The sequence below is a fragment of the Zootermopsis nevadensis genome, unplaced genomic scaffold (genome assembly GCF_977971745.1).
Source record: "Zootermopsis nevadensis isolate Lab colony 2312 unplaced genomic scaffold, Znev_1.0 Znev_ptg000012l, whole genome shotgun sequence".
Taxonomy (NCBI): domain Eukaryota; kingdom Metazoa; phylum Arthropoda; class Insecta; order Blattodea; family Termopsidae; genus Zootermopsis; species Zootermopsis nevadensis.
In genome coordinates, this window is record NW_028259144.1 from 291,256 (window position 1) to 315,113 (window position 23,858).

At 41.1% G+C, this 23,858-nt stretch overlaps 2 protein-coding genes across 7 annotated transcripts; both read right to left on the reverse strand.

The window, feature by feature from the left end:
• Window positions 1-80: 80 nt before the first annotated feature.
• On the reverse strand, window positions 81-8,765 carry Acat1 (Acetyl-CoA acetyltransferase 1). 3 transcript variants are annotated; one of them, XM_022082613.2, is made up of 10 exons: window positions 8,626-8,765; window positions 6,444-6,581; window positions 5,792-5,906; window positions 4,781-4,974; window positions 4,351-4,555; window positions 3,458-3,543; window positions 2,467-2,655; window positions 2,199-2,356; window positions 1,212-1,328; window positions 81-711 (listed from the first exon to the last, which is right to left on the reverse strand). In XM_022082613.2, the coding sequence occupies exons 1-10, from the start codon at window positions 8,650-8,652 to the stop codon at window positions 447-449; spliced, it is 1,494 nt and encodes a 497-aa protein (XP_021938305.1). In that variant the 5' UTR covers window positions 8,653-8,765; the 3' UTR covers window positions 81-446. The 3 variants fall into 3 exon arrangements, with proteins under 3 accessions (XP_021938305.1, XP_021938306.1, XP_087204364.1); XM_022082614.2 differs by lacking the exon at window positions 81-711 and adding an exon at window positions 759-777; XM_087348238.1 differs by lacking the exon at window positions 81-711 and having other exon boundaries at window positions 1,121-1,328.
• Window positions 8,766-9,611: 846 nt separating this feature from the next.
• Window positions 9,612-23,731, reverse strand: LOC110838932 (death-associated inhibitor of apoptosis 1). 4 transcript variants are annotated; one of them, XM_022082604.2, is made up of 6 exons: window positions 23,544-23,731; window positions 15,716-16,304; window positions 15,441-15,632; window positions 15,122-15,303; window positions 13,891-13,961; window positions 9,612-12,731 (listed from the first exon to the last, which is right to left on the reverse strand). In XM_022082604.2, exons 2-6 carry the CDS (start codon window positions 16,230-16,232, stop codon window positions 12,509-12,511), a joined length of 1,185 nt encoding a protein of 394 aa, XP_021938296.2. In that variant the 5' UTR covers window positions 16,233-16,304; window positions 23,544-23,731; the 3' UTR covers window positions 9,612-12,508. The 4 variants fall into 4 exon arrangements, with proteins under 4 accessions (XP_021938296.2, XP_021938297.2, XP_021938295.2 ...); XM_022082605.2 differs by lacking the exon at window positions 23,544-23,731 and adding an exon at window positions 21,619-21,758; XM_022082603.2 differs by lacking the exon at window positions 23,544-23,731 and adding an exon at window positions 19,684-19,933.
• Window positions 23,732-23,858: the final 127 nt, after the last annotated feature.

Below are 23,858 nucleotides of genomic sequence, written 5' to 3' on the forward strand. Positions count from 1 at the left end.
TATGCAGAATTCATGCTTACACTTTAGCGAGACCTGATTTTCGCTGATATTGCTGCTATAAAATGCCTTGGCAACATCAATAAATTTTAAGATCCCTTTAAACTTTATTTTTGGTTCCTTGCATCTCATATATTCACCTTAAGATACAGAATCTGCAGATAAGAGTTTACTATTGTTGTATTTTGCAATCTTCTTAGATCTAAAGATGCTATGGCTACTATTTAACAATATAACACTAACTACAAGTTGGTAAAACTTATAAAACCACATCTTACAGGAAAAATATTTAGTACAGGCAAAAATCATCCATCAACAGACATCTTATTCTTACAGGAAAATGGCAGCTGAATACACATAAGATCCACAGGGCTGTGAAGTTCAACCTAACCACAATGCAAGTTCCTGGATATGGAGTTGTGGATGGGCTCAAAATGTATTTCTTACCGTCAGTACTCCAGTGAGCAAAGCATCGTCTCCAATGCCACCACATCCAGCTTATTCTTGCACAAGTACTGCCCCCCTAGAAACACAACCGGTATCTCATAGCGGTACAGCTCCTTGAAGTGAGCATTCTCCGGCGCCTCAATGTCAACCTGCGTAAGTCGGACTCTATGCCTGAACGGGGCCAGTTGCATCTTGACAGTGTCACATAAGGGGCAGGGGTTCTTCGTGAACAGAGTCAATTCTGGCAGATCCTGGCCATTCACCTGTCTGGATGGATGTCCCAAACATTACAACAGTGCAACAATTATTTTACTTCACAGCCTGGTGAATCACCTATGAATAGAGGAAGGAGTAAGGAAACAAATGTCACTGTTTTAATGAACTCTCTCTCCTAGCAGAGGGACTGACGGACAGCACTAAAATACCAAAATCTGAACCCAGCCAAGTTGGATAAAATGCCAGTAGCAAATAATGCAAAATGTACCATTATCCTAGCAACTGTGTTTTCGAGATCTTAAATGCTTGACACTTCAGATAATATTTCCCACACGCTTCTTTGTTTCAAAACAGAGAAAACTTTTCAGCCTGCGACTAATTCCAAATAAACACCACACTTAACAAATCTACGAGAATCATAACATGAAAGTATCAGCATGCTGTGAAATAAAGGAAATGCTTTCTACCAAAATATATTTATTCACCTGTTGAGATATTCAAAAGTTCATGACAATATATAAAAGTATGATGTTCCCATGATGCCGACTTACAGTTTTTCTATCATGATGGATGATGCTCCACCTCCACCATTGCAGATGGCAGCAACCCCTTTCTCCCCAGGCTTGAGGGCATGCATCAGGTGCAGAACAATGCGTGCCCCAGACATCCTGCAACCAAACGACACTACGTTCTCATTTAGAAGTAATAAGTTTGGACATGTATTCTCTGCAAACAATTCTAGCATGTTACCGGCTCTATATTTTCAACTCGTCACTGATCTCTCAAAAGTAGTTCCGGTAGGATTGTTCTGTGAAAAGCATAACCTTCAACCTTCATGCACAGTGCAGAAATCTTAGAGTTGCTTGGAGGGGGATCAGCACAGAGAATTCTCCCTCCCTGGGTAGTCATGATTACCAAAGTAAATAACAACCATATTGACATCAGCTCAAAAAAATGTGTTATGCTATGTTCATTAAACTCTCCAGCTTAAATGAAAACTGAAACAGCCTAAGAATTTTTTATATTTATCCATTCTTGAGACTGATGACCAGAGTAATTTTTAACGGGTGCTCTGCAACATTGTGAACATGCCTAAAATAATAAAAATAAATAAAACAGATTCTGCATTCCAAGACTACAAAATGTTCATGATTTTATGCATTTTGCCTCATCTGTAGTTTACAAAACAACAGAAATGTTAACGAATATTATTTTTTCTAGTTCTTACACGTTTAGAAAAATTATATTCTAAATTCAATCTGTGGGACAAAGGTAAGCCCTATCCAATGGATCCACCTACATAAGAACCTTCCTCCCTGCTACATGATCATGGTGAATGAGCCAGTTTCCAAAACCTTGGACTTCAAAAAATTATGACAGACAATGTCCAAAAAATAATCACCTTCATATCCATGTGCTGCTTGTTATAATGAGAAGTATATAGATTTTTCTACATTTAAAAGTTGTTTCCTCAATTTTACACCTAATTTAGGAAATCCACTGCAACATACCAACTGCTTCCATAGGGAATAACTCACCCTATGGGATGCCCTAAGCTCACAGCTCCACCATGGACATTTGTCTTGCTTGGGTCAATATCCAAAGACTTTAAGAATGCCAACACAACAACACTAAAGGCCTCATTCACTTCCCACAGCGAAATATCATCTTTCTTCACACCACAGTTCTCCAACAGCTGCAATACAGTAACACAAGTTCATATTAGGGGTATGAACAACAGAGTTCCTCATTTTATGATTTCAATTCAAAAAAAAAAAAAAAAGAGGACAGACAGCAAATTCTCACCTTGGGAACTGCAAGCACTGGTGCAAGAGGGAAGTCAATGGGCTCAGTGGCCGCATCCTGAAACCCCAATACACGAGCCAAAGGCTTACAGCCAAGCCGTTCAGCTGCCTGCGTTGTCATCAGTACCAGAGCTGCCGCGGCATCATTCAGAGTGGAAGCGTTGCCTGCCGTAATAGTGCCATTCTCCTTCTGTTCAGCAAATAAGACAGACTGTCTACTGTACCGTGCTACAGGAAGTCACTGTCACTTTGGTGTGGTCTGTAATGCCCTGCCAATTTTACACTCCACTAATATTCCTGATAAGTCTATAGTGCAAATTCTCCTTGCATCACCTTGTTTCCTGTAGATATATTTCTGTTGGAATGCTCATAATTATAAGCATGCTTGAATGAAAAAGTAATGCAGGGTATTCCTAGCTTTCCTACGCCATTTGAGAAAGCAACTGTTTAATTGCCTAATCTCTTCCAATCCCCCATATACCACTATCACTTAAAACAAATGGATTTTGTAACTGCTCGTTCAACAGCGATACACCTGACTCACAGTTTTCATAGCACCAAATAACAGCTGAAGAGATGTAGGCTGTTCCGAGGTTCCATGAGGACAGGACAGCAAAGACTTTAAAAGTTGCATAACCCTTGCCAAGACACCTTGGAGCAACGAGTTCCTCACCCATTCATCGAGTTGCTACAGGCCACTAACTAAAAAAGCACATGGAGCAGAGTCCTTCTTGAGGAGCTGACACCAGCTCAGCTAGTCAAGTAATTCTCTGCCTTTTATGGAACCCACGGTTACTGCCGTGTTCAAGGAGCCAACCACCAGCCACCAGCCTTTGTCCTGAGCCAGATAAATCCACACCCTCCCATCCACTTCCTTAAGATCCATTTTAATAACATCCTCCTACATACAGTTTGATCTTCCGAGTGCTCTCTGACAGTAGTAACCTGTTATTTGCATCACAAGCTACATTAGCTACAAGGCTGGTACCTGCCTGGAAAACAGTAGAAAGTTTCTTAAACTTGTCTAAGCTGACTCGCTTATACTCTTCATCCTCGGTCACCACCACATCAGGCTTTCCTGCATGACAGACAGACAGAGAGAGAGATGGTCAGTGCAGGTCCCAGCGCTTCAGTTCGCCACTATCATTTATCTGTTCATCAAATTCAATGACACAATTACAATGCTCATCAATTTTATTAAGCAGCATGCGAATCAACAAAGTTGAGACAGAACTACTCCAGCCCTGACATAAACCACGAGAAGCTGTCGCTACGCACACACACAGGAACCATACCATGATGGTGCATGGAGGAGTAGAGGTAAAGTTGTATGTGTTTCAGACTTGGACACTAGACTGAGGTAAGTGACCAAATCCACAAGTCATTTTACCCCTACAGAGAAAGCCAGCAGTCCCCAACGAGTAAGTAGTCAGGAGCACCCCACAGCCAGTCAGGGTACATCACATTCCAAACTGACCGACTTCTACCAGACTACAAGGCGCAACAACCCAGAAGACAGCCATCTTCTGACTGAGTAATCCTGGTTCAAAAATGATCCAACAATCCTTTGCACAATTTCCTGCTAAGCAAAACAACGGTTTGTCAGTGCTTATTCTGACCACCGGACATACTCCTGAACCAGTTTCATCTGCTTCACAACCTTACAAACTATATCTTACTATTACCATCCTATTTCCTCGTCACTCCTCAATATGGTCACTTTCCCCACCATTTCTTCATTCTCCCCATTCAAGAAACATTACCATCACCTAACCTACACTAACATTAGTTCATTTGTACAAAGAAACTTCTTTATTATGTAGTATTACCCATGTCAACATTTTTCTGAGCATTTTTAAACATGCACTGACACACAATGTGTCACCTTTCTTTTGCTTCACTGATACAGGTACCAATTCATCAGTGAATGCGCCATCTTTGTATGCCTGTGCGCTGCGCGTATAGCTGCTGATGGCAAACTCGTCCTGCTCATCTCTCGTGATATTAAGCTTCTTTGCTGTGTTCTCCGCGCAATTTCCCATGTGGATGCTATTGTAGACGTCAGTCAGTCCGTCATGCACAATACCATCCTGTCAACAAAGAAATCCATTCAGCCACTGAAAGTCAAATATACAGATCCTTAATTTATGCTTCCAAGTATTCCTAACAAACTAATTATCCTAAGAAGATCTACCAACCAGAACAGTTAACTATAAAAAGAGTAGTTTCCCAACTTGGCAACAGGTCTACCATTAAAATATGTCTCGCACTTTGAGCTTTGTTACTTTATGATAGTACCTCAGAACATTACTAACACTGAGGTTCACTCCACCGTAGCTGGTCTCGCCCCGCGCCATGTAGAATGGGACATTTGACATCGACTCCATTCCGCCTGCCAGCACCACATCCTGCAGACCACACATGAGGGCCTGAGACCCCAGCATGACACTCTTCATCCCTGACGCACAAACCTTGTTTATTGTAGCGCAGATTGTTGACCTGGGTAGCCCTGCAGCAGCCAGTATTCCAGCATTAAACTGTGCACTATGACATATACAGAGCACATACAGCATGGTGAAGCCTCACCCTCTTTCCTTCGAATGCCTCAGTGTATGTTAGTCCGCCCAGCAGGAACTAGGAATATGTAATACATGGAGGTAGAGTAGCTCAGTCAGTATAGTGTCCAGACTAGCTCTGGGGCCTACCCAGCCTTCTATTCATTGTTTATTGGGGCATCTTTCCTGATAGGTGACATGGCCAGAACATCAAGCTAACTACTAGCCAACATCTAGTACAAAAGTTAAAAACGCATGGAGCTATGCCTCCAATACTTTTACCTTTACAATTTAATAATCCACTTCTGACTGAGCCAACTCACAATGTCTAGTGTCAGTTAACACTGCTGCTTGGTGTGGTATGCCCTTTAACAACGCTGACTTTCAGAATGCAACAGATACAAGAAGTCAATCCGTAAGGCTATTTCAGAAATAGGTTTGCAGTAGTTCAGTGCCACCTGCTACAAGGAACAAACAGAAGGAGCTCCAATTGTATCTAAAACCTGGAAAATCTCACGGTGACACCACATCAAAGAAATCTGGAAGTGAACTGCAGCAAAATGTAACTTAGTTTCATAATGATACGGTTCCCAGCATCACATACTGACAAAACCAAGATCAGTTTCAAACATTTACTAAGCAAACCCACGCCACACTCCGCGCTGTCCCATCTACCCACACATATGACTAATTCCTTTCACATCTTTTGCAATTCAGCATTCAGTAAAACTTTACACCAGAAAATCTCACAACAAATACATACATACATACCTGCAAAGAGTGCGGCCTGCCGTGCTGGGGCCTGGCCCACATTTGCCTGTAGCACGTTACCCATCAGTACCTCCTTGACCTCCTCCTTGGGGATGCCTGCCTTCTCAATCGCTCCCTGCATCACCATTTAACTCTTTCAGTGTCGTTCTCCAAAACAGAAGCCAACTTTCATATCAACCAACTGCTGTGGAGGGAGCTTCATACAGTTGCTTAAGAAGATTCATCTAATACACACTGGTAATTTATGAAACCATTTTATCACCTATCTAAGAGCCAGTCAGCATAGTGACTGATTACAGACTGGACGACCGAGATTCGATCCCCATTGAGGGCAGAGGATTTTTCCTGTAGCCTCTGCACCCAGACTGGCCCTGGGGCCCACCCAGCCTCCTATCCGACAGATACCAGGGTCCTTTACACTATACTGCACAGAGCACAGATTTTCTTGAGAACCAAACATTTCTTCAGTACAAAAAAAAGCCTCACTTTAGTGCTGTATGACGAGCCACTATTGAGAAAAGTGTTAAAATTAATTTTGAGCTTTGCATATGCAAATACACAAAAAAATACATGCCAAAATTAAATTCACTCCAAAAATTGTGGCACAGACCTTCAAAACAAAAATGTGTCCATGCTACATGGTATGAGATACCTGAATAGCCACTGCTGCCAACCGTGGTGCAGAAACAGATGACAAAGAACCTCCAAATGAGCCAATGGGTGTACGCACACCTGAGGCAATTACAACATCGTTCAAGCGCACACCAGAGCTATAATGGTGGACGTGCATCTGCAACAAGTTAAAACTTATGGCATGTCAAATGGTAAGGCTACTTACAACATCTGCTTCTTTTAATAATACTGAGAGATCCATTTGATGTCTGTCCACCATAACAGAGTGCCTTGCCGGTCACCTCCTGTTCACAATTATGGTAAACTTTCTGAGCTGGCACAAACTTTCTAGACCCAAGTACGAGACTTAGGGGAATGACCAGTGGCAAGAGCCTCTGTCATTCTTTTGTTAGTACATTACATGGGCTATGCATGGTGAGGGAGAAGGGGAAAATCACAGGGCTCATAGGCAGCCACTTTACTGGCTAACACAACAAGATTTTTCTCAAACATGTTTCAGGCTGTCTAAGAATGCTGCTGCCCCAGTGACTAAACACTGACATCTGTGCCAGTAGCACATACAAGTGGTGACCTTTGAAACAGCTGATAGCAATGTTTGCTTTGCTGTTCATAAGACATAATGACCTAAACAATAGAATATCAGAGGTAAAGCCACAGGATGCCGGCATCTTCATTTTTATCAGCTGACAGTTACAAAGTCGATAAAAATGCCTTCTTCTTATGCAAGTCAAAGCCATGTTACCTTAATTATGAAATTTTATCCTAAGTGAAACCAATCAACTTCACTATTTCTGCAAAATCCATTTCAATGCTGCAACCCCATTAAAACACAGCTGCCCCAAATAACCTCTTCCTTCAAGATTTTTAAACCAAAATTTTGTATGTGTTTCAAGTTTCACTTATAGGTGATAAAGCTTCTTCCTCCTAATAAATATTAAGTCAGAACAACCGTGTTTCATTCCCCAGCAGGGACAAGAATTTTACCTTAGCCACTAACACATCCAGACTGGCTCTGGGGCCCACCCAGCCTCCTCCTATAAAACAGATTACTGGAGGTACTCTCCCAGGGATAAAGCATATTGGATACAATGCTATTCTCCACTATCTATTGCTGAAGTTAAGAATCTGGGTCTGTTTCTTCACTACCTCACACACTCTCAATGTTTGTGAAGATATACTGTGAAGGTGGATTACATTCCTCTGAATCATTAATAACCTAACCTACAATATCACAATCTAGAATCTGAACTCAGACCACCAAATAAACCTCAAATCTGACAGTGGAAGAGTTGGTTGGTACTATGTACAGATAACATGAAGATGAAGCAGGGGAGATGAGTACAAAGAAAACAGGGGTCTTCCCACCAGAAAAAACAACAGCTGACTAGGAAAGACATGCTGCAGTCATAAATTTGCCAACTGTATCAACAGAAATGTTGAGGTCTCCACAAATAAAGTTACAGCCATAGCAAATTGTCTCGCCATTAATATTTTTATACTTTTCACCAGTTCCCATTAACATGACCATAACAAGTGGTGCCCTGAAAATAGGAAAAATTTCACACATTCATGTTTCACACTCTGTGACTTTACAACCTTTTCAGAAAGTGCAAAGTTTGACTTCATTATGAAACCAATCTGGTTAATTTAGTGGCAATATGTCACTAATATTTGAGAAGTTCTAGCACAAAATTCAACCAATCAGTAATTCCAACTGAATGCTAATGTAGTACTTTTGGGGTAAACACAAATGATTTATCATCAATGCTAATAAACTCATTGCCTGTAAATTTCTCAATACATGAAATCAACTGTCACGGTACAGTTTCATTTATTCTCTCTTACAGATTAAGGGCCTTGCTACTTCGCGTTCTAGTGATTTTCGAGCCAACAGCTCCTACTACTTTTGAAACCTTGCATACCGTGCAGTTTTGCTTGAATGCATAATTTTATTTAATTCCTCTAAGAGAAGTCTGATGTCGTTTGTTAAGTTAGTTCACGTCAACTTTGTTAGAATACACAAAGCGATGTAGTGTACTATTCTACACTGGCACATATCACGTCGAAAGGTTATAGTGAACATGGAAACTTCAGTTTCTAGTCATTAGTAAAATTACACTTCGACTTCAACAAACACAATGCCTGATCTTCCGCACTTTTATATTCTATTATTAAAACTAAATATTTTATACAATACTTACCAGTGACCTAAAACCAAGACAAGCCATTCTGCAGGAAAAAATGATAAGTCTCGAAGTCACATCACTGAATGACGGCTTCTGCCGGAGTCATTCCAAACACGATATCTCCGCGCATGCGTAAGGTAACGTACATACGTAAGTGCATGTCATAACCTGTTTCGCAATGCATTTTGACTGCTTTACTAACACGGCTTTTAAATAAAAATTGCTGTGTATCATCCGTCATTATGAATTACAGCATACAATGTAATTGCCGCGGCCTATTTTAATGTGCTGTAGACCAATCCCCATAGTCTGCACCGACACTTTCGCAAATGAAATTTTATTTTGAACATGTTAACGCCAATGCATTATCACTTTCTGTATTTATCTTGTATTTTAATGGTGTGGAAACACAAAGTTCTAATTTTCAGAACACGGTGCAAAACAAAAATAAAAAACAATGGCAGCAGAACCAAAGAGTTCAAGACTGCTTATAACATACATTACCATACAGAAACCACTTCCAAAACCCCACACATTTGATCTCCCCAACATTCCAAATGACCCATCACTTTCTTGGTTTTCAACAGTTCCTTGTCATATTTTGAGCCCATTTCCCCAACCTAAACTACACGTCCAACTGACAATAATCCTCTACCAATGCTTTACAACCTTACATTTAATACAAACTTTCTTCAGATTTAGAATTTAGGTTCCTGTCAACAACAATCATATACCATGACCAGATATTTCTTGATGGAAGAATGAGGACTTCAATCTTCAAATGTGTTGCACCATATAGTTTAGTAGCAAGACTTCCACACTATTTGTTATTGCTCTTAAATATGAAATGCAAATTTACAGAATTGAATGACACTCAATAGCAAAACTAATAAGCCTTTACGACGCATTGTCAAAATTCTGAAAATAAACTGCAATGATTCCATGTTCCTATACAAACTGTGGCAGTGCACTTGGGAGTCAGAAGTAAATAAAACACCTCAACCATTGTGGGTTTCTTTATATTCCACATAAATTACACAGAGGCTAGTGCTGAGAAGCAAAGTGGTGTTGCAACTACAAATTTACATTACGTTGCCCACCATTCTTACAACAAATGAGAGGGTGCACAATATTTTACCTTTTTGTATTTCAGTATTTATTAGTGACTATGAAGATACCATATCAAAAGATGATTTTCAATCTTGGGGTAACTCCATGAAATGGCCACTAGTCTTATTCTTTTTCTTTTTTTCAGTTCCAGGTCAATTAATTTTGAAGCATGCTAGGATGCAGTCTCCATGGTAATTTTAAAATTATGATACTGTCACACCACATCACATACCTTCTGTCCAGCTACAGTGCCATCTTTTATCATGACAGCTTGAGTGACTGTAACACCAAACTTTCTTTGCACTCCTGGTGGCACCAATGGGCAGATTACAGGGACAACTAACGTTAATTGTTAAAAAACCTGCCCAAGAAACTGTCTCATGCTGAAGTTGCAAGAGCACTCCCTGACACTAGTCTGATCTTCTCGTGTTGTGAGCACAAAGGGGATCATAACTTTTACTTTCACATTCTAAATGCAGGATGACAACTATGCCCCCTCTTTTTCATTGTTTCATGTTCAGAATGAGATTGGAAAACTGAATGCCCTATCTCAATGTTACATATCAGGATACACACACGTGCTGGCACCAATACAGCCTTTCCTGCACATTCTATCATCAGACCAGTTCGGGCTGTGAGGTTCAGAATTCTACTGTCTGCAACAACAGTACAGTCTCCCAGGACTAATCTGGGGGCAGCACATGGTGGCCCACAAATCAGTGATTTTGGATGTACCGACAAATTCCATCAATTTATTTTCTTCTGACAACTGGGTCTGGAGAAAATGCAACTATAAGCTCTGTTATTCCAAACAGCACAGTAACATGAAACTGTTATAGCAAAACTTGCTTCATTGGACTCCACCATTAAAATATGCATGTAAAATTAATATGATAGTCTGGAAATAAGCAAAACATAAATTCACCTCAATAGACTACCTGATATAGAACGAGCTGCACCAATGTGACAAGACAGCGGTTCCAGATGTTTATATCCCTCAAACTCGTTTGCACTAGAAGCAAGAAGCGTTCTGAAGTTCACAAAATCACCAGCAATCAACGAGTACCTCAATGTGAAAGGTCACTGTCATTAAGGTCAACAAACTATATCACTGTAACTTGCACTGCGTAAGAAAACCAAATAATCATTCAGAAAGAAACTGCTGTATGCAAAATGGAGTATCAAACAAAAACACAATCAGCACATTGTGTATGAAGCACAACAGAAGATGGACAGTAGATCGCACAACGAGCCTGTATACAGCTTTAAAAATCCAAAGAACTGTCAATGAAATGTCTTTTCTAAAGTGACACAATCAAGCAGATGATTAATTCTGCATAGTATTATTTACTTTAATTAATTACTTAACGTTCTTTTAGATTCAACTGTCTTACCATCAGTTCAACCAGGCCTGTGTTGAACTTACTATTTACCATTCAATCACAAATCAGTTAATACTCTTTACGATAAAGTATGTTGGTAATTAATTTATGAAGGCAGGATGGTCATTCAATACAATAACTGTACCTACGTTAACAACAGGATCCCACAAACACCAATCACTGCACAGGGACATCCTTCATATTCAAGTCAATAAATGACAGAAATAACGCAAACTTTTCTTAACTTCGTCTCGTTTACAAAGAAAGTAAATACTACTAATCAGTGGTTAATATACAAAGTGAATATATGACGTCTGGGTCTGGTACAGAAGGCAGAGTGCAATGCGACTGGATACAGCGTTAACACCAGTCGGGCTTGCCGGCATAGCACATCTACTTCCACGTAAAACACAGAACAGAGCTTCTCTGAGCTACTCACATCACTGGCTAAAATATAGGGACAAAAGGCGTTTTACATAAAAATACATGGGAGAAACCATCACGAGCAAACTGACAATTTCAGATAGGGGCATCATTCAATATCCAGACATCTTTATATCAATAGTAATTAATTTCGTTTTTATCAGTTCATGACTTTTTAAACTGCTCTAATACCCCAATTAAATTCAGTCTTAATGTCGTACCGTATACTAGTTTTGTGACACGACGATGTAGTTCAACAAACATGTTATTCTTTCAAATAGCAATGTAACGTTCGTAAATTAAAAAGTCAAAAATAAATGCTTCAGATGAACAATTGGTTTAATCTTGGTAAGTCTGTTTCAAAAATCCATCGCACGGTCTCGCCCGTCAGCTACAGTGAATGCAGTTACTTTTGTTAAAATTCCACAGCTCGTCAGAACAGACAATGGCCCGCGTGCACTTGAAGCACGAACGTAAGAAAAACTACATAATTTGAGAGTAAGGACTGTGGGAATGGAACACTCTTAACGCTGTCATTCTCAAAAATTACATTAACTGTCAACATTTACTACTTTCCAAATTTTGAATTCTTCACATTTAATATATGACACACTACATAATTACCCAACTTACATTTTAAATTTCTGTTGCAACAACAATGTAATCTTTAGAAAATTAAGGTACTGTGCGTCCTTATTTTCTGGTCACAAAATGAAAAAATCAATTATTCGTGTACAACACGCTTCAAAATAAAATTACGCAGTGAAAACAAATTTTAAAAAAGATTATGTAGTACGAGATGCATGAATATTACGAGGACAGTTTGCATTCACTTTTGGTGGTGGAATTTTGTGGTGGAACTGACCCAAATGCACTCACATTTTACGTCAGTCAGATGATGGTATAACGTACCAAGGCCTAGCACTGGAGTGAAGTACACGCCACTGCCGACTGCGTGTGAATGGATTTTTGCAGCATGGTGTTTATGACAGGAATGCTCTTACAGTGCCAGTGAATCGTTGTCTGCACACAGCGCATGTTGAAAGTGATGGCGCACATTTCACACATGCTACAAGGTGACCACAGGGTAAGAATAAAACTCCCCGTTCTTCCTCGTAGCAAATCTGGCAGACTCGTGCATCATCTATTACCTTCTCATTTGAATTTTCTGCTTGCACAGTGGATGCTTTCAGGCTGGGCTCCTTACTGCAACAAAAATCATCCCACATTCAAACGTCACGGCCGCTACATTTTAATTGTTTCATACGAGCACACATCAGCTGATCAGCGGTAAAACTCAGGGATAGAACCAATCATCCATTTAACGTGCACGTAACACACCACCAACCATTTAGCCCATTTTCCTTATTTGGATCATAACACTAATTAGTGTTGTTTGTGGGCGGATACCACAGTTTGGACAAAAATCCATCTTCAAGGTGAAAGTGAATAAATACAGAAGTGACATGTTCCTATTTTTATTTTTATTTGTAGTGTTCTGTCTGAGGACAGGTCCATATGAACAGGATCCTTCCATCCTTTTCTCGGACTGGGACCTGTTCATATACGTTCTTGGCAGATGATCCAGAAGTGGTTTGCCATTGCCTTCTTCTGTGTGTGAGTGGATGCCACGGAGAAACCGGGGAAGCCCCCGGAGGAAAACTCCGTGATACCTAGACCACAGCCTTGCCCAACACAAGTTATAAATCTGAGCACCACCGGGAATTGAACCCGGGACCCCAGGATTCCAAGGCTAGTGTTCTGACCACTAGACCACCGTGGCGGCTATGTTCCTATACTTATAAAAAATCGAAATGGACTAAACTACAAACGTTTACTGTAAAAACCTCAAATATCACAGTCTTAATCTCTCCTGGACTACACAGTTTGAATGCACTGGGATTCTGCACTCTGCAAAACACGAGACTAAATAAGTTTAATTTTCTTGTTACAAACCTGTTCTACATCCTTCCATGTTGACAAAACACACCCCAACAGAAAGTCCCACGACACATCCTTTACACTTTACCTGTACTCTCTAAGCAGCAGATGTGGGTTATGCATATATGTCAGTACGTGTGCACCGACAGTTCCCGACTAGACATCTTGTGATCTGGACGATAAGCACTACATGCATCCCAGCTGTTCCTTGGCACAGTGGTAGGTCCTGTAGCATTCCATTTCCACATCTGTCTGACTGTCCCAAAACAACTCATTTAATTTTTCAAGGATGTCAGAAAAGAAAAATGTTGTCCACGTACAACAAACGTCTGTGTCCGTCCACTTTCCTAATTTGCCGTTAAAATTAAAGCAGGGAAGACCCTATCAATCATCTGCATAAAAGTGCACGTCTATGAATACACACCTTGATGATGTTGATGATGATGATGATGATGCTTCTGGCTTCTGCAAGTCTCCCAGCAGATTCTTCAAATCCTAGAACATGAAGCAGTTCTCATAAGTACGCTCAGGACTCACCAAAATCAAGGCTCCGCTGAATTACGAGAAAACGAAAATGTGATACCATCACAAACTACTGTAACACAGGCAGACATAAAACTTCACTGCGGCCTGTACCTCCGATTTCAGGATCGGAAGACGCGCAGTTCCAGAGACAGCACTTTCCAAGAAAATTAACTTGATCAGTTTCTGGGTTGAATGAACTGGAGAACAAGAAAACTTATGTGCAAGCAAAATACTGAATATTGCCGAGAAACGTTGGCAGACACCGAATGTCCACGGGGATTCTCATGGTAACGTTCCTCTGCCGTACTCACGCAAGTCTTAAAATCAATGGATTCCGTTATCTCCAATAATACAGTGATTTATACAGATGGTACTGGCAGAAGGTTTAACGCTGGCTCTGAAACGCATCTTTGCCGGGAAACCCCCACTTCCCCAAAATTAATGTGGCAGAAAATGAACTCAGAAATCTGATCAAACCCAGAACCTTCCGAGTGGAGTCTGGTGCCTTACCCTGAGGCCAGAGAACCCCTCGCAGTGAGAAATGTTACGGCCACAGAAACGTACGTCTGCTTAAGTTATGACTCGTTTTAATTCTTAACTTACAAACAGATGCTGCCCACAACCCGGAACATCAGCAGTCACCACTGACGTGAACGTTAAAAACAGGGAATTCAGTGAAGCATGGCACTACATGCGTATGTGTGCGATCATAATGTTCTTAGTAAAAACCAAGTCTTATTCATCACACATGAAAAACAAATAATATTACGCTGACACATGTCAAGTTTGGCGTGACAAAACAAATATGGAGCTTCTTACACCGGTTCTGCAAATAAGAATTGAAATTTTGAGGTAAATTATGCAGAATGAGTTAATTACAAGACGCTATGCAAAACCATACTGCAAACTACAATAGAGTCCCAATTCTCCCGCCTTCAGTTATCCGACGTGCCACGTCGGAATGCTCAATTTCATCGACAGCCGGGTCTGCACCCCCACAACAAACCTTTTATACTTTACGTACTCAGTTGCTACTACAGGCATACCACTGCTCAAATGTTGCCACAAAGAAAAGGGAGGTGGCTCAGAAGCAAGAACCCATTACCGATTTCTCTTTCCCAGACACTCACCTGGACCGGAGCATCGGCTTCCTTTGGCTTACGACATTCTTGAATGAATTCCCGCCCCTTGTTCAGCACAACGTACACACACTTGGGAAACCACACTGCATGTTCAACCCACGGATCATCCATCTCCTCCCAGTCTTTGAGTCCTCCACCGCAGTGGAAACACACTGTTTGGTCTCCCTTACCTGCCAGGACAGAGACACTGCTACATCAAATGAGCCTGAATACAGCGTCCTCAGAGACAATCGAGTGGCCACTCTTCTCGCGCCACTCGGTTTACTTTAGACAAACTGGAAGGCAATACACACCAGCCATGACTTACCCGTGTAATAGAACCCTGCATCACTCAGTTTGTCCGGCTTTTGTTTGAGGGAGCGGGGCCAGTTCTCATATGACCGTACACGTGAATCATACGTGTTGTAAGATGGGTGCATTGGGCCGTGGCTCTGGTTGATGCCATGCTTCTGTAGCTCCTCTGGTGTCAAAAGGTTGTTATGCACCCCACTGCTGACAGCTGCAACAACAAACAATTTTCAAAGCTGTGTCCAGTTTCACAAGTAACCAGCAGCAGTCTGAAGTGTAAGCGATGCAACGCACCTCGCTCCGAGCCAGAATTCGGCCTAAACTCCAAGAACGGTCCACAGACATCATAGCTACGACTCCCTTGTGTCTCAGGGTGGCCGTCAGAATTGATGGGAATGTTTCCAACCGGAAATCCTCTAACAAACCCACAGGATGGGGACCAGCGCTGATGATCTGTGAAGGGGTCATCTCCTTCCTCCCACCGTCCCACCAGAACTCCACAAAAGGCACACTCCACCATATCATCCCGTTTCGTGTAGTAAAAGCCAGCAGCTGACAGAGCATGTGGGTCCATGAACAAGACTGGCCATTTCTCGTACGTTTTCAGACGGTCAGCCTCAATCTTCATGTTCAGTGATGCCCACATCTTAATGACAGGATGTTGTGGTAGTGAGGAACAAGGGGCAGTGGAGCTGGAAGGTGTGACGTCTGCTGGAGGGCTGTCCACGGAGGATATGAGTTGTGGGCGGTTCTTTTCAACAGGCACTGGGAGAGCTGCGTTAACGCCATTGGGAGACATGACATGAGACATTAGCAGCAAACGTTAATTTGTTTGTTTTTCCTCTAAATTTCTTCAGTTGCTGAAAAACAATCGGCTACGAGTCTGAAATAAACAATACAGCCTTTTGTTTCATTACATACATTTAATGAGGTCAACGCTGTATTTAGATGAGGCAACGTCGCGTCTGATGACGCTACATTGAAATACAGTGAAGAAAAAAAAAATTCCGCCGCCCCTTGACACCTACACCCTTGTCTAGAAATTTCCTGAACAAAAAAAATTACTTCACACAAAACTGTACAAAAACTCGTCCAAATAATTACTTCGTACATCGCCTCAATTGTATTGTTATTAGCTACTTCATTATTATACATGATACTTCTGAACCCCCATAAACATTTCACATGTAATTCCGAAATACGACATATAAATACAGCTTGACACCTACACCCTTGTCTAGAAATTTCCTGAACAAAAAAAATTACTTCACACAAAACTGTACAAAAACTCGTCCAAAAAATTACTTCGTACATCGCCTCAATTGTATTGTTATTAGCTACTTCATTATTATACATGATACTTCATAACTCCATAAACATTTCACACATAATTCCGAAATACGATATATAAATACAGCTATGTATTCTGTATTTTGCTACTTACCTTTCACAATTTTAACATAAAGATGGCCTACAAATGGCTACACGTAAGCACAACCGCAGACTGCTCTCGTGGGAAATTTCCCGACTATGGTATTCGATTCAAAGCAGAAATGTACAGTGGTGCCACGTCCGTTACATAAACCATGCAAATAAATCAATATACCTTTCTCTTGCAGCAGACTATTTTCAGTATTAACATTAAATTTCCTGCGAAACAGATTTCTAAATATGAATTGCAATTAGCGTTCATACTTTAAACACAAACCTATAATTGCAAAATCACACTGTGCCATATTAGGCAACAATGAAAGTCAAGTTAGGTCAATGTTAGAATGTCACTGAATGCGTGGAAAACATTTTCTATACAAAATAAGAAATGTTTATAGTGTTTCATTTCTGCTTTCAAATCATTAAGAAATCCGTTTATAATGCATTAATTATACCTAATATTAGAATCATTTATCGGTGGCAAATCCGCCATGTTTGCGCGGTTCATTTAAAAGTCAATTACGATTGAATTTCATATATTGGTTAGTACAACATCCATGATTCGACGCATTACCAAAACACTCATTACAATCTACCATCCACTGTGTAGTAAAATACTTGTTTAGAACACTACAAGGAATTTCGAGTTATTGTACTTCGGATTACGATAAGCCGCTTGGGGGGGGGGGATTCTTGACCTCGGCACTAGAAGGAGGGGTCAGCATCACGCCCGGGGAAGGATCCCGGTACCCACCGGATAGGATTCTTGTTTACTTACCACAAATATCTACATGTAGGTGGCAATATAACTTCAAAGCTTGCATCTTCAGATTAACTGTTTGGTCTGCGTCACTTGGTGGTCCTTACAGCAGTGCGACAGATAAATGGATATTATCGTATATGTACCTATCAGTTCCAGATATTTCCATCGCAACTGCATCAGTTTTACAATTCATCGTTCTCAGAATCATTATTCAAGTAATTAACGTAAAATTGTTTTGAAACCTTACCAAGGCAGTAAGGACGTCTGAAACGTCGGCCAGTATCTACGACAATAAAATCATAACATCTCAGAGGCCAGCAATCTTCATAATCTTATCAGTCTTGTTGATAGACTGGTCTAAATGGCAGCTTTTGTTAACAAAGGCAGGCAGAACGTTTGTTCCTTTCGTCAGAATAAACAAAGTGCCTCTGGCATCAGCAAAGCGAGGACACTTTCACAAAATACACTCCAACTTCCTTCTTAAACGCATACGAAAATATTTTCGAGGTGCCACACTCACGGTTTCGTCTTTGAATGCGTAAACATTGTCTTTTAGAAACAAAGATATTCTCAGAACAGTCGTCTGTCTTCACGTAACGCTTCAAATCCAAATGTAAAGCGATGGAATGAATGGATTCGTGTGGCATGTCCCTGCGTTTTCTTTTAAAGACTCAATCAGTACCTGAATAACTGCCTGCAGGGAGCATGAATGGGACAGAGCAGGTTTAGTTATCAATGGAGCACAGCCCTGAACAGCTATTCGGGAAAACTCCCCAAAGACGGCAGTCTTCTGCGTTGTAGCGCAGTGCACTCTGGCAGAAGCTTACCGTTGTTTCACAGGTCCCTGCTGCCTCTATCACCATCATCTGGGCGACGAGTTCATACATGGATCTCTGTAACGTTGGTAAACTTCTACCAGACAACACGGCGTTACAACCCACAAGACAGCCATCTTCGGACTCACCGCCATGCAAAACCTCAATTCCCGCCACCAGTCCACACCCTCATACGGCATTACTATAATCTCCAATGCAAACGCAGTGGAGATATTTTTTTTAAGAGTTTATGTAAAACTACGCGAAAGACTACAAGCAACGGACACGGAAGACACACAAAAACTCGTGACACGAGCCCTATTGGGTTCACTACGGTCCGGGGGTGGGGGGGCGAAGATAAGATCTCTTGGCGGAAGTAGTAATGACACTTCCGCATTCCTACGATGCCAACGCACGAGTTCGGTTACTGTCATTCTCATATAGTTCTCGATTTTCCGGACAATCGACATGAATGTCAGTGCACTCCTTAAAAAGAGGTCACACCAATTCCTTCAACACCCTTACATTCGAAGGCATTTGACCTACGAATCGCTAAACTATAATTCACTTTAATATTATTAAGAAAACAGTAAAATGTAGTTCACTGCATCGAGGGCCGAGCCGTGGCATGGTGAGTTTGAAGCCAGGAGCCCATGAACAGTAACAGAAAACAATACACAATTTCAAAATCTACGTTTTTCCTATGGAGAAACAAAAGGCTGGCTTGAACCGCGTCGCATGTGGCTCCACCCCTCAGGGGCCTCGGAAGTCACTGTGGCAATGGCTGACCGACCACGCGTCGGCGCAATAGAGCTTCAAGGTTGGGCGCACAAGGAACTACGTGACCGCACAGGTGTGGAACATGGGATAAAGCCGGTCGCAGCGCAAAGCTGACCTCTCGCCTCCTCCTCCTCCTACTCTGCTACAAAAAGATAATTCGCCTCAAACTGCAGTGTCGGAGGAGACTCGATGTGCGTGTGGCTTGAAAATAAAACGTTCTTACCGAACACTCTACATGTCCAACGAAGCAGCACTTCCGGGCGAGAACGACCACACGAAACTGATGTCGGCGAGTTGCTCCTACAGTTAGCAACGAGATCGGAGCTTTGTTACATTACCTCCTGTCCACCCCCACACCCTTGCAGTGAAACCACATAAACCCAACGCCGCGGAAAACTGCCTGAAGACGAGTGAGAATTCAAAACTTTTTGGAAAGAGATTAAAAAGGCGGATTAGAAATTCAACCGGCTCACCACTAGTTTCAGTTGCCAGCGCGCAGTCGCCTCGAAGTGCAGCTGTTTTCTTGTGGACAGACAGCCACCTGACACACGCAACTTTCTCTCAGATTCCTCGGCCCCGAAACACGCGGAACAATCAAAGTTCAGACGGCACACAACAGGACCTTGAGCGAAGTTCGGCTAGCTGACTCTTCTTTGTTCGTATTATCTGTGAATGCCACCGACCAATCACGTGCGAAGCGAATGGTGACTGCATCATGACACTTCCAGGAACGTGGGGGAAGTGAATCGAGTCACGAGTTGCCACTCGGCAACCGGAAGTTGCGCAAATTCACCGCCCCGAGCAACACAAGTGACATGTGGCATCATAGACGCGAGAGCAGGAATTTAAAGTCTAAACAAGGGAAAGAGAGAGAAGATATCTGCGGGCGGCTATCGTCGTGTAAACCATACAGCGGTTGAGCCCGTGACCACTCCTAACTCTAAATTGAGCTGCTTTACGAAGTTCAACACAGCTGAACTTTTAGAGCAGAAATGGAGGACTCGAAGAGAACGAAACTGATGACTCAGTACGAATCCACAACACGTCTCTGTCTGACATAAATGCACACTTCAAGGCCAAGAAACCTCCGAAAAGGAGGCGGCGAAAACCTAAAACCGGGTTGTAGAGCCAAGAAACAAGCTGTGAAAACAAAATGACGTATGAGGAGTCACGAAGTAAATATGTAGCAGGAATAAACAAGAATGTTGCAGGCGACAGGTGCTGTCATCTGGTGGCCATAGTTGTATCTTTTTTTTTTTACAATGTATCCACAGATTATATCTCGGGAACAACCGATGATAACGAAATGTCTTAATAATTCGTATGAAATGTGTATATTGGATTATTTTCAAAGGTTTTCAATTGTGTACGACGCACTTCTTCCACAAGCGATTCCCAGCTCATTTGTTTCCACAGTAACGAAAGGCGATTGTTGACGTCAATAAATACCAATAAAATATAACAATGTTGGCCAAAACTATGACGTACCAATTATTGTTTCCTCAGTAAAAAAGTTGACAGTGGAACCACGGTTCCGGAGAATTTGACGTAAATACGTCTATACGGAAAGGAAGGTTATATATTGGCTTTATTCTAAATATTTCCTTTATACATGCTTTACAATTGAGTAAAGTTTGATGAAGACTTTGCTTATTTAATTTGAATTAGTTACGCTTAAGATGGGTCTGTGGTAGATGAATGTAATGTAAAGTAACGTTTCCTAGGTAACAATAATGCCGAGTAAACAGATGACGTTTCCTAGGTAACATAACAATGAAGTTACACTTTTTCGTTTCCCTTTTTGCCGAATGACCCTTCCTTATAGACGTATTTACGTCAAAAAACATGGAGTATTTTACACTTTGTTGAGGCAATTCTACTGCATATATAAAACAAATTCACAACTGGCAAAGAAGCTTTAACAAAGTTGATGTATCAAGAAATGTAAAGGTTTCGAATTATTTTTCTCAATATGTGCCCCTTTTAATAACCATCTGAAGCCGAAGATCGTCTAAATATTATCTATGAATTCAGCGTACCGCAAGGAAAACACGACACTCAATCGGTTAATGCCGTTTAAGAAAATGATCGCTGTTTACCCTGAGAATCATACGAAACCCACAAATACACAATGAAGAGTTATTAATCGTGAAAGCAGGTGGTACACATACTTACCACCAGACTCTTAAGGGCTCTAACTGTTTCATCAAGATTTTCGGCTACTAAACATGCCTTGTTTAAAGCATTCGAATTTCCAGTTGTTTACTGGAATATTCAATCGCAATTTATTTGAAATTGTGTTAGAAAGAAAGAAACTAGATTCATTTTCTTGCAAGTGTTCATAAGTATTAACAAACACACCTAAATATGTTTATAACAATAACAATAAAATAAGAAAAAGTCTTTACCTATCTCTTCGTTCGTGGGAAGGGAACTAGATGTCAATAAACAATCGAATTAACAACAAACTTCGGAGAGTGTAAGGCACTATTCTTCAATAGCACAAAAGTATTATGTCTTCTACAAGCGATTCACAGCTCAGTTCTTTTCAGAGCTGATTGTTGACGGAAAGACAACAATGTCAACGAAAAGTATGACATAACAATTTTAATTGTTATGCCAATATTGTTACAGGTGTGTTTTATAAATTCCAAAACATTTTCGTTGTACTAGAGCAGGGCGCTCCTTTCGGAGCAACCAACCTTAGTTAGTCCCAAAGGGGACTTAGTTTAGTGTCTCATTCAAGTGTTTTAACCCCTGAGTAAGAAACTAAACTAACCCCCCCGAAGGGGGTTGGTTGCGTTTAAACATCTTGAGTAAGACAACTACACTAACCCCCGTGTATAAACAAATATAAGGTGATATAGTTGATGACGTCATTTTTTGACGACAACGATGGCTAATCCTTTCGGAGCGCTTCTTGTAATCTGATATTTTACTTCTTTACGTCGCTGTTCAGAGGCCAACAGTTCTGGTTCAGTCAACTTTCTACGTCCAGCCCCACCCCTGCAAATCTTCGTCTTAAAATCGATCATAAAGTCAGTCTTCATAATAGTTTTCGTAATCGTAATATATCGAATGAGTATCAGTTTACCTTATAGGAGTTGTTAGGGTTGGTACTCCAAATAATTGATAACCTCTTCTTTCACTTTTCTAATGTTTTAGGCCAACTGTCAGTCAATATTAAAGAATGCTAAGTGCTCCTTCTGGAGCAGTGATAATGCGACTGGCTTGATATTTTTTTAATTTTTTGTTGTGAAGCGTTATTTGTTTACTCGGCATTGTTGTGTTCCACAACAATGCCGTGTAAACAAATATCTGCTGACATTGTTGACGACGTCATTTTTTGACGACAAATTGGTTGACAACAACGAGGAATCACAAATTTTTATAGTAGAAGATTGTTAGACACGCAGGTGACCATTGTCGTTCGATATTTACATTGTTGGTAGTTGAAAATAATACAAAGAGATTTTTTTTCGTATCTATGGTCAGCTTTGACGGTCGTGACCCCACGGTGGTTTCGCCTTGCCTTCCGTGGCCAGTCTTTATACATCAGACTGGAGGAGAAAGGACGCGGACAAACATCCATGCCTTGAGTGGGACTCGAACCCACGGTCCCAGTGTAACTGCATTCTAGGAACGCTTGCTACCTCGAGGTCCAAAACCCATCCTCCCATCTTCTGCCTAAGAACTCGATGATTCATGCTTTCGAAACTGCAATTCTACCGTGACTTGCCTGCTTTCACGGCGTCAGCTGATTGTGTTGTATTGAACTATTCTGAAAACTAGGAAGTCGATAATAATTACCCGCCTGCCGTTTCAAAACATACTGGATTGTCCATTGTAATTATTACTGATTAAACTTGAGAGGGGAGTTTAAAACAACCGATAACGAAAGCAGTGTCGTCAGGACAATATCTGCTGATAACGTCATCACCATGTCTCTGTCTGCACAATGACAGCGAGAGAAATCAGTGGGCAGACATCCCACAGTATCCACGTGATTTTGGTACTGATATAAAACAGACAAATCTATTGTCAGAAAATTACCATGATCAACACCACAGGAACCAGTGTCGCAAATTAGGTTATCAAAGAAAACGGACATTTCACCTAAGGTTGCCAGCGCTAAATCCTGCCATTAGGCACGATCCTGAATCAGTCCATCATCAGCCCATTTTTTAAACATCCATATTAAAAATCTCTTCCCGTCTACCGAGTAGAAAAACAACAGATTTCTGAAACAAAATTCTAGTTTTTTTCTGACTGAGTTATAAGAAAAGCCTGTCCGGTATCCTCCAGAATTCTTGTGAGGAAACAAGTAACTCACCGTTACGGTGGCAGTCAAATTATCCAGTTCCAATTGCCTACAAATGTCACAAAGAGGCCCAGTTTCTGCACAGCCTCCTCACTTCCTATGCACCAATAAGACCGTCCCCGCTCCCAGAACGCTTCAAACACGTGCGTCTATATTCTGCGTACTGACTTTTCTCTTAGGTGTCTACGTATATTAACTGTAATCTTACGACACTGAATTAAGCACGTGAGTCTGATAGCAACATTATCAGGGCCGACAACTTCACCCAACGTAATATTCATAGGCCACGTTCAAAACTCATTAATCACTGTGTAACAAAAACAGTGC